Below are 12,603 nucleotides of genomic sequence, written 5' to 3' on the forward strand. Positions count from 1 at the left end.
AGCTGGAGGAATGAACGTGTCTCCTCTCATGATCACCATATCTTCACAAATTGACAATTCATCTAGAATTTTAACAAAGGGTCTATTGGTGATTGAAACAGTACTCTCCCTTTTGCAACCTTTCTTTATCAAATTCTTAAGTTCTAGCATGGCATTGTCAGCAAGCATAGCATTGATCCACCCATCTCTATTTAAAGCCTGAGGTTCACACATGTTCAAGGCATCCTGAATAAAAGCGACTGCCCCTTCATTCTCTTTTTTCAAAACAGCAACTTTATCAACCAATTCCCAATTTAGTGATAATCTAGAAAGGCAATCGGCTTGTATATTTCTCCAACCCTGAATATGCTCAATATTATAGCAAAATTCCTGGAGGCGGGAGGCGGGAGGCGGGAGGCCAACCTAGCTAACCTAGCTGAGCACTTTGTATCTCCCCCTGGCAGAAGTACTCTTATAAGAGGTTTATTATCTGTTTTGAGTGTAAATTTGGTTCCCCATAGATAAGTCCTAAAATATTCACACGCCCAGGCAGCAGCTAGAGTTTCACGTTCTATGACTGAATAATTACTCTCTGAAGGAGTTAAAGTTCTCGATGCAAATGCTACAGTTCTTTCTTTACCATTGTGGATCTGGGCTAACACCGCTCCTAGACCAGTAGCACTTGCATCTACAGTAAGAATAGAATGTAATTTTGTATTAAAAGGTGTAAGAACCTCTGCACTGCAGATATCTTTTTATAATGTTTTCAAAACAAGTCTGCTGGATCTTATCCCAAGAAAAGCTAACTCCTTTTTTCAAAAGAGATCTTAAGTCAGCTGTTTTAGTGGAAAAATCCTTAATGAATTTGGAGTAATATTCGATTAATCCCAAAAAGGATTGCAATTTATCTTTGTCCGATGGAACGGGAGCTAATCGAATAGCATCCAAAAGATTCTGTTTGGGCTTAACTCCTTGTTCTGAGATTTCATACCCTAAGTAGTCCACCTTGTCTGCTAGAAACTTACACTTATCCTGTCTAAGTGTTAGACCTGATTCTCTGATCTTGAACAAAGCTTCACGAAGAGTATGGTTGTGCTGATCTACTGTATCTCCAAATATCAAGATATCGTCTTGAAAGAAAATTATATTCTTGATCCCTTTAAACAAAACATTCATCATTCTCTGGAATATGCTAGCAGCAGAGCACAACCCAAAAGGCATCCTAACACACTGGTAAATGCCCTCCGTGGTAATAAACGCTGTCAACGGTTTGGAGTCGTCATGCAATCTTATCTGGTGGTAGGCGTTTTTAAGATCCAATTTCGAAAAAAACTTCCCACCACTTAATGCCAAAATTAATTTGTTGATATTAGGAAGGGGAAATGTATCAACTATGACATTTTGATTGAGAGACCTGAGGTCCATGCAAAACCTAAATTTGCCATCGGATTTCTCAGTGATAACTACTGGCGAAACCCACGAAGAACTCTCAACTGGCTCAATTACACCTGAATCAAGCATATCTTGAAGCATTTTTTTCACTGCTTCCCTGGCTATCAAAGGTGTTCTGCGCGCTTTATGCTGCACTGGAATGGCATTAGGTTTTTAAATTATTTTATGTACATATCCCTTGAAGCAACCTAAATCTTCTCTGAATACATCCTTAGCTTCTTTCAAAATATCATCCATTGAAGGATCTTCTATAACTAATACTTGTGTCGGGGCTCTGGGATCTATGATGATATATAAGTCAAATTGATGCATCCATCCTAAAATAGGTGGTCCATCCCTTGCTCCATAGACTTTACCATCGGTTGTTCTACCTTTAAATTCAATAGTTGACTTCATGAAACCAATAAGATCAATAGTTTCGCCTTGGTACCCTCCAGGATTGATGTCCTTTGGATGCAATTCCTGGTTTGGCCAAAGTTTGTCAAATATACATTTTGGAATTATAGTGTACATCGATCCACAGTCAACCATCAAGTCTACATTTACCCCATTGACTCTGAATTCAGCTTTAGGTCGATTTTTCCTACCAATTTGATCATTAGGATCATCAACACACAAAATCTTATCTACTGGTACGGACGCATCATCAATATCAACAAGTGTAGTATCACTATTACTATCTATAGTTGCAACCCTTTGTTTAAAGGATTTCCTGCACATGTTGGAAAAATGACCTTTTCGTCCGCACTTTAAACAATTTTTTTCAATGGCTGGACATTTATAATAGTCAGGATTATGAGCACCTCCACATCTATAACATGACCTAAACTGCTGTCTTCCTCTTTGAAAATTTGTTCTTTGAAAGTACTTTCCAGGTTTAGATACAGCTGCAACTTCTGATTCTCCACTTTGTACTGAAGAAGTATTGCCGTTAAGAACTTCTTCTTTTTTGTTCATCTCACGCATACAAAATTGTGAGTGTTCAAGAACTTTTGCTATTTCAATGGCATCTTTCAAATTTGGGTTTTTTGCTGCCCAAAGTCTTTCTTGTGTTTTCCTGCACTTGCACTGTACAATAAGTTGGTCACGTGCCATTTCATCTGTCATGGCACCGAACTTGCATTTTAGGGATAATTCTCTCAGTTTAGACTCAAACTCATCTATTGTTTGATTTTCTCCTTGCTTATGAGTGTAGAACTGATGACGATTCATCACTGTTAATCTCTCTTGCAAATCTTATTTCCAAGCGTTTTTTGGTTTCATCAAACACATTCTCAATAGGCTTACCATTAGGCAAAGTTGCAACAGGCAGGTATTTAAAAATACGTTGGCCTTCTTTTCTAAGATTATTCAACAATAAGGCTTTTTTTCTTTCAGCACTAAATTTTGATCCATCTATTGCATCAATATAGTTCTCAAACATAGGCAGCCAATCCTCCCACTCTATTGCAAGTGGTCCAGGAGAAGCTAAAAATATAGGTGGAGTGACAATAGTGCTTTGACTAGCCATGCTAAATGAACAAATGAATGAATTAATTATCAGAAGAGAAAAGGAAAGAAAAAAAAAATGAATTGTTTGAGACTTTCTCTTGCAAGAAATTATATAAAACTAGTAACTGTTAGATGGTCGTCATGGAAACGGAATTAAAATTGACAACAACAAGATGACTTCAAATCTTCTGAAATTCCAAGAGCTGTTGGCACAGTATAGTTGAATAATAAAGAAAAGTTAAATGATACCTCATAAAATTCACTTAGCGTAAAGTTCTTCAAATAAAATTCTGATCCTTGTTCAGATCGATACTTTTTTTTTTTTTCATCGGAGCCGACTTTCACAAACAAAATGGCCGTCACGTAGTTTGTACGTGTTTTTCAAGGGAAATCAACCTTGTTGCTGTAGCGCATCGAGTGTGGTTTGCGTGATGTTTTCACAGGAGATCGGGCGTAAATAGTACACCAGTGCGCAAGCTCGGGATCTCTTTACGTCACTGTGATTTGCTCGCGCTACATCTCAATCTCAACTGTCAGATTCCCAAATATATAAAAAATGCCGATTTTGGCCAAAACGGCGGTACTCACAGTACGTAACTACGGCCAACAAAGCTCTTTCCAATTTTGCTGATCCATGTTCCGAACAACGTTAAAGCATTCTTCGTGTTCACGCCGGGATTCGAACTCCGAACAACGTTGAAGCAGTCTTTGTGTTCACGCTGGATTCTAGCCACTTCCACTACGGAGACAACAGCCAGAACGTCGCCAAAATGTAGTAAGTAGACTGGAAGCTTGTAGTAATATAAATAACTTGGTTTATTGGAGATTAATCATCCAAGTGGAAATGTGTGGCTCTCCCTCTGGCTGGTCAGCTATCAACTGCCAGAGAGTAGAACAGTCAGCTATCAGGGAATGTAAAACGCACTAGGCACAGTGCTCTACAATCCATAGCTGACTAATAAGATTACAACAAAAAGCACTTTTAGATCCCTTCAACTTACTCACCCTTTTAAACAATTAGGAACAGCATATTACTTGTTTTCTTCATGAAAGGAAGAGTCTGCACAAGCGCTGACAGGACGTGGTAAAGCACGAGTCCCTCCACCCCACCCCGTAGGAGTCACAATTGTCTCCACCATAAGTTATAGACAGTATTACGATCTATAACTTACACATGAAGATGAGCGAATGGGCTCAGTGATGAAGAAGGGTGAGTAATTTACTTACTTTCAACAAGCTACCCTGAAAGTGGCCAACTTCGATCTGGTCCTGAAGAAGGCTACCAAGGGCCAAAACATGTCTACCTATCAAAACGTATCACCAGTGTAGTGGAACATTAACACTTCCACCAGAGCACCACTAATTCACCTTTTTAATCGTGCCCCATCCGTGGCAAATAAAAGATCAAACTGAGGACAGGAGGCAATTTTAACTCACACTTCACATCACACCTTTGCACTTTCTTATCACAACTGTCAGTAATCAGATGGTCTACCTCCAGGTGGAGGAAAGGAGATCACTTTGAGAACCAAGCACTCGAGTGATAAAAGACCCAATGATGATGCTATTCACATAACTAACAGAGCAGAGAATCAGGATATACCGCACAGTATGTCTAATGTGAATGAGGGTCTTCACAATACAAGAACCATAGACACTGGTAAGAACAGGACATATGATTCATTCTCCTTTGATTTTTGATTATATCCAGCGGAAGCCAAATGAATCTCTGCTTCTTCCTCCTTCCTTTGATTTAACTACTAAGGTTCTGCGTCAGATGATGCAGACAGAGATCAGAAAAAAATTGATGACGGAGCTCGGAGGTGGTGGCTACATACTGGCTCCGAGGTCACTTGTGGGGCAACCCAACATGGAATCATGCAACACTATCACATCCACCTCTTCCTCCTCCTGCTACTCCTCCTCATCTTCTTCATCTTCTACCTCTTCTTCGTCTTCTTGCTGAGGGGGAAAAAAAATCGAAGTTTTGTCTGGGAGGTATTCACAAGGTGAGGAGTCTGCTGTTAGTGTCCACCAGAACGCGTTACCGATGTGGCTTGTTCTTCAAGTGCATTTGTCATTCTAAGCGACCAAACGCCTGACAGCGTAGCAAATGTTTCTCTTTCTAAATATGGAGAGGTGAAAATCTTATTTATGCAATGTCAGCTGTTTGTAAATGTGCTCTTGTGTTTCTTTGCCAACTGGAGAGAGTTTGAGAACTATTTCTATTTTACTGAAGTAAATGTATTGCCACAGTTGATTTAGCTCTTTCTCCAGGTAAGTCACTATGAGCACGTGAGGGTTAGAATTTACACACAAGGTATTTGATCTCATTATTTCAGGTAAAATGTCAGGGAAATGTTTTACTAGTACCTTGCTGCTGCATCATCGTAGAGCTTTCAAATGGAACTCCAAAATGGCCTGTCCAGGGGATTTCTAGGAGTCCTCTACTTTTAATGATTCATTAATGTAAAGATTGTATCACCTGCATGTCCTTTACTAGGGGTCGGGCCATGTGCATGTTAAATAAGATCAGTGTCAAGAGAAAGGGTGCAAGTAGTCCTGAAACTGAAGGTTCAGGTCACTTACCGCAATTACATTGTAGCGCTGGATCAGTATGGGATGACAGATCAGTAAGCTTGTCACTAGAGCCTACTGGGACGCTGGGTGGGGATAAAGAAAATGTAATTGCTATAAGCATGCAGTGGAGTAAAACATTTTAGAACATAATACTTTTTTTGTGTCTTTTTATGTTTGTTTTGTTAATTAGAGCCCGATCCTCTTAACATTTCTTCTTTATGTTTGATGAAGTAACACGTAATTTTTTCACACCAGATCATGTAAACTATGGGCAACAGTTCTCCGTTTTCCTGCTGTTTTACCAGTAGGTAACATCTTGTAGAAGTCTGACATACCGGTGCGGTGATCAAGTTAATGGCACGTAACCAACAGTGATTAGGACCTGGAGGATAACATTGCATTGCAATCTTACTTAGATTGTAGAACACGTGGCAGCGTTCAACCTCGTTTAACTGAGGCAGTTAGAATAATTCCTCATTCTTGAAAAGTATGGCAGATGCATCATAAACTAGAGGGGACCCTTTTATTTAAAAATGATGTAAGAAGGATCTTAAACCCCTGCTAGAGGTGTAATAGATTGTGGCAATTCATGGATTCTCTTGTAGCATGCACTGCATCTCTCAAATTGTATCAAATACACTGCCAGAGTGCTGGGCTAGATTTAAGAGGGAAGAAACGAATTCACAATTTAAGCCGTAATCACTTTGTGCAAGTGCAAGGCTCTGCCAGGAGTAGTGTGGAACTTGAGGAAAGTAGCTCATTAAAATCTCCAGGCAGGTTAATAGAAAAACAGCGGTGTCTGCAAGCCCCTAAGAAGATAATACCTTCTACATGGGCAGTTAATATGAGCTTATGCTCCTGGAAGGTATGGCAGATTCGACTTCAAGTAATATAACTCAGTTAAATAAACAATTTATTAGTAGAGTTTGTAAGAAAAATATAAAATGCCTACAGGAGGAAACATTCTGGAAGTCCCCAGCTGCGGGTTTGGCCGCAAAGACCGCACACAACCATGCCCACGTTTTTCTGATATTGTTAACTTGCATATGGCCCTATTTAAAAAAAAAAAAATCTGAGTAGGTATGAGTTCCTCATTGAAATAAGGAGTAGTTTACACCTTCTGAGAGGATCATATTTTTAAATCTGTTCCAACTTGATTAAAAGACTACTGTACGTGAACCTGTAAAATGCATTATAAACCTTATCTCTTCAAAATAACCATATCACTTGCTGTGTATATCTACATTTATTCTTCTCTTTTCTTCCCCTAATGATACATTTTTCCATTTCCAGAATCATTGAAGAAACTCCTTCCTTCCTTGGATGCAGTGTTTGAAGGATTTTACAGATCCATACTGTCACCTTACTCTAATAGCAAAGATCAGAGTGTGTCACTAAACCCAGAAAGGGAAGCCTACCTCTCAGTTTTTCTGGATTTGCTTGAAAATCTTGTAGCCTCCAGGCTTGCACTGAAATCTCATTTTTCCTGCCAGCGGATCTTTTTCCTGTATACTTCCCATGCACTGACCCTGCTCTCCTCTCCTGTACATTACTATATTGTGAAGAAGCTTGTTCTTTTACTTAAGAAAGTCATGCTCTGGACAGCAGGTGAACACTTTGTCCATGTGCCAGTTGCTTCTTCTCCATTTGTGCAGGATCCTTACCTGAAAGCTGACCTGCTGCTCCTGTGTAATGACATCTTGCAAGTTGTTAACTTTGGGGAATTGCAGCATATACCTGTGAGTGATGGAGCCAGCTACTTTGGAGGTACGGACATATGTTCTGAAGATGCAAGACAGACTGGTCCAGACCTGGTCCAGCTTGGAGCACTGAGTTTGATATTATTGAAAGCAATGGAAACTAAGGTCAAGGCGGAAAGTTCTGACGAGAGGCTAATGCAAGGTAAATTATTATTCTTATTTGCTTTAACAACATCATGTGGAGCCTCACTGTGTACATCATCTTTTAACTTGAAGCTTCAAACAAAGGATGACAGCTCATGTGAAGATACAATTGTTTGTCCTATTGACTGTGAATCATTTTCATTGTGTAACATTTGGCTGCCTACATCCTATGTGTGTTCTTTTTCATTATTTTGGGTTGTCTGAATTGTGGACTATGGAGGGTGATGAATGCTAATGTATTGGCTAATTTATCGTTCTTATCTGGAGAATTCAGCTGTCCTTTTACTCTTTTATTGGTGCTTTGTAATTACTTCCAGTAAGTCTAAATGCAGTTCAGTTTCACGGAGCATAATCGGTATGGGATTGATGCTTCTGAATCTAAGCCCGACTTTCCAAGATGCAGAACACTTACTTGAATATCCATGATAATTCCTTTCTTTGGTATGTGCCTTTGCTGTTGGGGTGGATAATTTATCTCTGACTGTTAAGCCATAATCCTGGTGGCCAGAGAGGAGTCCTGTTTCATACTTAGAAATTTGCACACAATTATCAATATGCCTTTGCAGGTTTTCAGGAGGGATGGGTCACCCTTTAATTGGTGTCCATGTACTTGTATACTTTCTTCCAGTGGTGACGCTCTCGAAGTCACATTCTCCTCCAGGTTTGTCCTATTCTCATGAGTTCCTCTGAAAACAATGGAGTTGCAATTCATAGTAGCAGAACAGAAAATATCCTGTATAAAACATGTCTCTTTTTGATCTGCCAGAGACCACTGTTAGGGGCTTGTATTCCACTATCTCAGAGAGGACAAGTTCATCTTAAGCCTTTTCCTCGCAGTAAACACTAAAGAGTAGGTCCATTTACTGACTGGATTTGTTGTTGCTGAGGGCGTGACAGACCCTTCTTTACTTAACCACTTGCGGTACCCGCTTCGCGGGTCCCGCTGCGCACCCCCGTCGCATAGGAAGGCTGGACACTGCATCTGGGTGAAGCGTGTGCTGGACCAGGGCTGCGAGCGAGCGGGGCCGGACTTCAAGATCCAGAAGCCTCGGCAACCCGCGCCTCACGCCACCTGGCCGCTCTCCCTATCCACCACGCCCCGCCTGCATACTAGATAAGGCTGGGAAGAAGGAAACGCCGTGGGACCATTTACTGACTGGATTTGTTGTTGCTGAGGGCGTGACAGACCCTTCTTTACTTTACCACTTGCGGTACCCGCTTCGCGGGTCCCGCTGCGCACCCCCGTCGCCTAGGAAGGCTGGACACTGCATCTGGGTGAAGCGTGTGCTGGACCAGGGCTGCGAGCGAGCGGGGCCGGACTTCAAGATCCAGAAGCCTCGGCAACCCGCGCCTCACGCCACCTGGCCGCTCTCCCTGTCCACCACGCCCCGCCTGCATACTAGATCAGGCTGGGAAGAAGGAAACGCCGTGGGACCATTTACTGACTGGATTTGTTGTTGCTGAGGGCGTGACAGACCCTTCTTTACTTAACCACTTGCGGTACCCGCTTCGCGGGTCCCGCTGCGCACCCCCGTCGCCTAGGAAGGCTGGACACTGCATCTGGGTGAAGCGTGTGTTGGACCAGGGCTGCGAGCGAGCGGGGCCGGACTTCAAGATCCAGAAGCCTCGGCAACCCGCGCCTCACGCTACCTGGCCGCTCTCCCTGTCCACCACGCCCCGCCTGTAAATCTATAGGTCCTCCTATATAAGAGAAGGTCTCTACCCGCGGCGCGGGAGCGTCCCGGGACAAGGGCGGGACCGTCTGTGGCCGTCCGGGGCCGCTGGAGGCCGGGCTGGGCCACCCCCCCTTACATCGTGAAACCAGTCGTATGGTATTGACATTTTATGTTGACTATTGATTTTGATTGTAGATTACTATGCTTACTGCCACATGTATTTGATGTTTGAGTAGAGATTTTTCTGTTTTCTGTTTTCATTACCTTTAGGCTTTATTCACTTATATTGACATTTAAATTGTGAAGCAAGTTTTAAAAATGTCTGTACTTGAAGTAACCCCACGGTCTAGTCAGCCGGGATCTCTCATTTTGGGTCCACTAGACAAATTCTTTGCAAAAATAAAGAGCAATACTGACAGGGAGCTCACGCTCGCTGAGAAGCGAGCGGGGAGACGTCTATCCATTGAGTTATTAAAACTAAGACCACTCCTTGCCGAGAATGTTTATTCAGCTAATCTTATAGACCGCACCAAATGTAATGATTCTGACAGTGAGTCTCTCAGTACAGAGGGTATCCCACTTATATTTCAGACAAATCAGCCTGTCCAAAATGACGTTATAGTCATTCCTGATCCTACTACCTCAGAGCTTATCGACAACCAGATAATTGATCTAAGTACTCCCCTATCTAATGGTTTAGCCCCTCTCCACGATATAAACGTACCCTCCCCTTTATTTACACCTCTGGGACCAGACGAGCTTCAACATCTATCTAGTAATAATTTCGAAAAACCAAAGAAATCTCCTATTAAGGAAAGTAATAAGGGTCCCAACAGAGTCTCTGGCTCACCCCCGAGAAAGAGAAGAAGGAAGGGTGCACTTAAAAAGGGAAACAGCCCCTTCATGTTTCCTCTGCAAACGATATCAAAAGAGGTGGAAAAAATGGACCTGGGAGGGAACGCGTCTGTCAAATCGATACCGGTCCCAAGCTATGAAGGTTTACTTAATGATATTGATAGCCTTATCAAGGCTCTGATACTCCCACTCACCGAAAGGGTCAAAATATTAGTGGAAAAAATGGATCAGATACTTGATGGGCAAAAGGTACCTCCTTATCAAAATCCTGACGATCAAAAAATAGGAACCAAACAGCTAAACTACCACCTACTGGATTGGTTAAGCAACAAACCGGTCCGTCTACAGTAATTAATACGTCTGTGGTGGGGAGATCCAATTCTTTGGCAGGTACTAAACCACCTAACAAACCTTCTACAACATCAGACAAGATAATTAAGGACATTCCCCACCCTAATACAGGGACACAAAAAAGAAGTCATATTAGAAAAGAACTCTTAAATGGCCCGATCCCTGTAACTACAATGAGAACAAGAAATGTAGCTGACTTACCTCCGGATTCCCTAAATTTTGTTATTGTCCTTACAGGAGTTCCGCCTACCCCAAATGATAGTCATGAACATTATTCGAGTCTAAAAAATAAGGTCATTTATTGGCTAAAGAAAAATAGACCATTACCAGCACATCTTAATGGTGACATAGTGTCGGTCAGGAGATGTAAATGGGTGGGATCCAGACCAAAGGACATTGAAGGTGACGTTATTATTGTTAATTTTAAAGATCACAGATTAGTCACATATATTAGTGACTGGTACCCTGGGGAAGGGGAGGGGGGAATTGCTACGCATAACCTGAGCTATTTCTATCCAGAAACCCTTATGAAGCCCCCACCCAACCGTAATTCATTAAGGAGGAATGGAAATCATAATATCCGGAATACCTGGAGACCGGAAGATCCACTCAGATCTACTTTAACTTGTAACCAAGCTCAAAGGTATCATAATGGAAATAATCCCCCTTTTCTACAATCCATTCCCACTCCCTACCCTCTTAGTAGTAATAGACCGAAAGTACCATATAGGCCAGATCCCTTTATGAACCCGGTGGCTCATGATCCATATATTAATAGAAATTTAGATTTTTGCCCTCTTTCGTCATACCCAAACCATCTACAGGCTCATAATTACAATATTTTTTTCCAATAAACCGAGGGGTCATTCCCAGAATTATGATCCCAAGGATACTTGGCATATACCCCTGTCTAATTTATTCCATCCTTTCTCTCGAATGGATGAGAATGAATGACTTAATGTGACATATAAATTGAAAGGGTCTCACGATGAGTACCCGAGGAGGGGCTGTATTATAGATCAATCTGATCTATTTAGTCTACACAGGGATCAACGGGTCCAAAAAATAGCTGGGGAAGACCAACTAAGATCTACTATGGAACATATTTCAGCCCCATATTATCCTCAGTCACTTCTTAATGATTGTAGTCAAGAAAAGGTAGAACATGCCACCCTTTGTGAGCTGGGAGAACAGAGGATCCAAGAGCCGGGTCCCTATATTAGCACTCGGGACACTAAGACAAATAGTGGAAGCGAACACTCTAGGGTGCAAAATAAGGAACTTAAGATTATAAGCTGGAATGTTGCTGGACTTAAGCAAAGGGTCTCCGATCTGGAATGGCTAAAAGTTATCTCAGATAAGGATATATTATTATTCCAGGAAACCTGGGCGTTAACAGCTGTACACATAGAGGGCTTCCATTGCTACTGTATTAAGGCAGAAAAGCCTGTCTGTGGTCGCCCGATGGGAGGTTTATTAATAGGGTTTAAAATAAACATAGGGGGGTCCATAAAATTGATCCCCTCAAAAAATCCGAATATTCAGATAATTTAGTATACTCGCAGGCTTCCATACTACTTAATCAATTTTTATAACAATGATTTTAGCTCAACTCCGAATAAGAATTATATAGATCTTTTCGGAGAATTAGCTAAAATAGCGGGAAAATCACATCATCTGGTGAGCACTAGGATAATCCTAGCAGGAGATTTTAATGCAAAGCTTACAACATCTAATATGGATAATGTACAAATAGATAGGGCCTATAAACGGGGCGAAGAATTAGAACGCTTCCTTAACGAACATATCTTAACAGACATAATGGATGTTAATAAGAATGAGCCACTTATCTACATCCCAACCTTTAGAGGACGAGAATTCTCTAGTACAGTGGACTATATTTTCATGTCTTCTGACCTAATAGATATGGTCAAGAAGGCTGGTGTCCTTGAAACTGCCTTTGGGGATCATAATGCCCTGGAGGTTAACATTGGCTTAGGTCCTCCCAGTGCCTTTGCTCGCTTTCTGGGAGCAAGGGACATTGTGGTCTCAACTAACAAACTAAGACTAAAATGGCGAGGGGTAGATAGTGGCCAAGTAACAAACACAATTATAAGTAACCATGGTCTGTTAATTGAATCTTGCGCCTCGGATGATGGGAATTACCACAGAATAGTAAAAGGCTTCTCAAAACTTTGTAATATTATAAAATCCCTTCTAAGTGTCCCTATTAAACCGACTATCCCTGAGCCAAGGTGGTTCGATTCCCATTGCACAGCAGCAAATAAGGCTCTCCGTAGAGCCTTAAACTGCAA

At 41.5% G+C, this 12,603-nt stretch overlaps 1 protein-coding gene across 3 annotated transcripts in view; it reads left to right on the forward strand.

Annotated features, from left to right (window-relative positions):
* Positions 1-12,603, forward strand: part of LINS1 (lines homolog 1) — a 216,291-nt gene that overhangs the window by 151,937 nt on the left and 51,751 nt on the right. For all 3 annotated transcript variants that reach the window (XM_078683108.1, XM_078683110.1, XM_078683109.1), the window contains exon 5: positions 6,796-7,404. In XM_078683108.1, the coding sequence (XP_078539234.1) occupies positions 6,796-7,404 (609 nt within the window). The remainder of the gene's footprint in view (positions 1-6,795; positions 7,405-12,603) is intronic.

Source organism: Lissotriton helveticus, chromosome 3_1 (genome assembly GCF_964261635.1).
Source record: "Lissotriton helveticus chromosome 3_1, aLisHel1.1, whole genome shotgun sequence".
Lineage (NCBI taxonomy): Eukaryota > Metazoa > Chordata > Amphibia > Caudata > Salamandridae > Lissotriton > Lissotriton helveticus.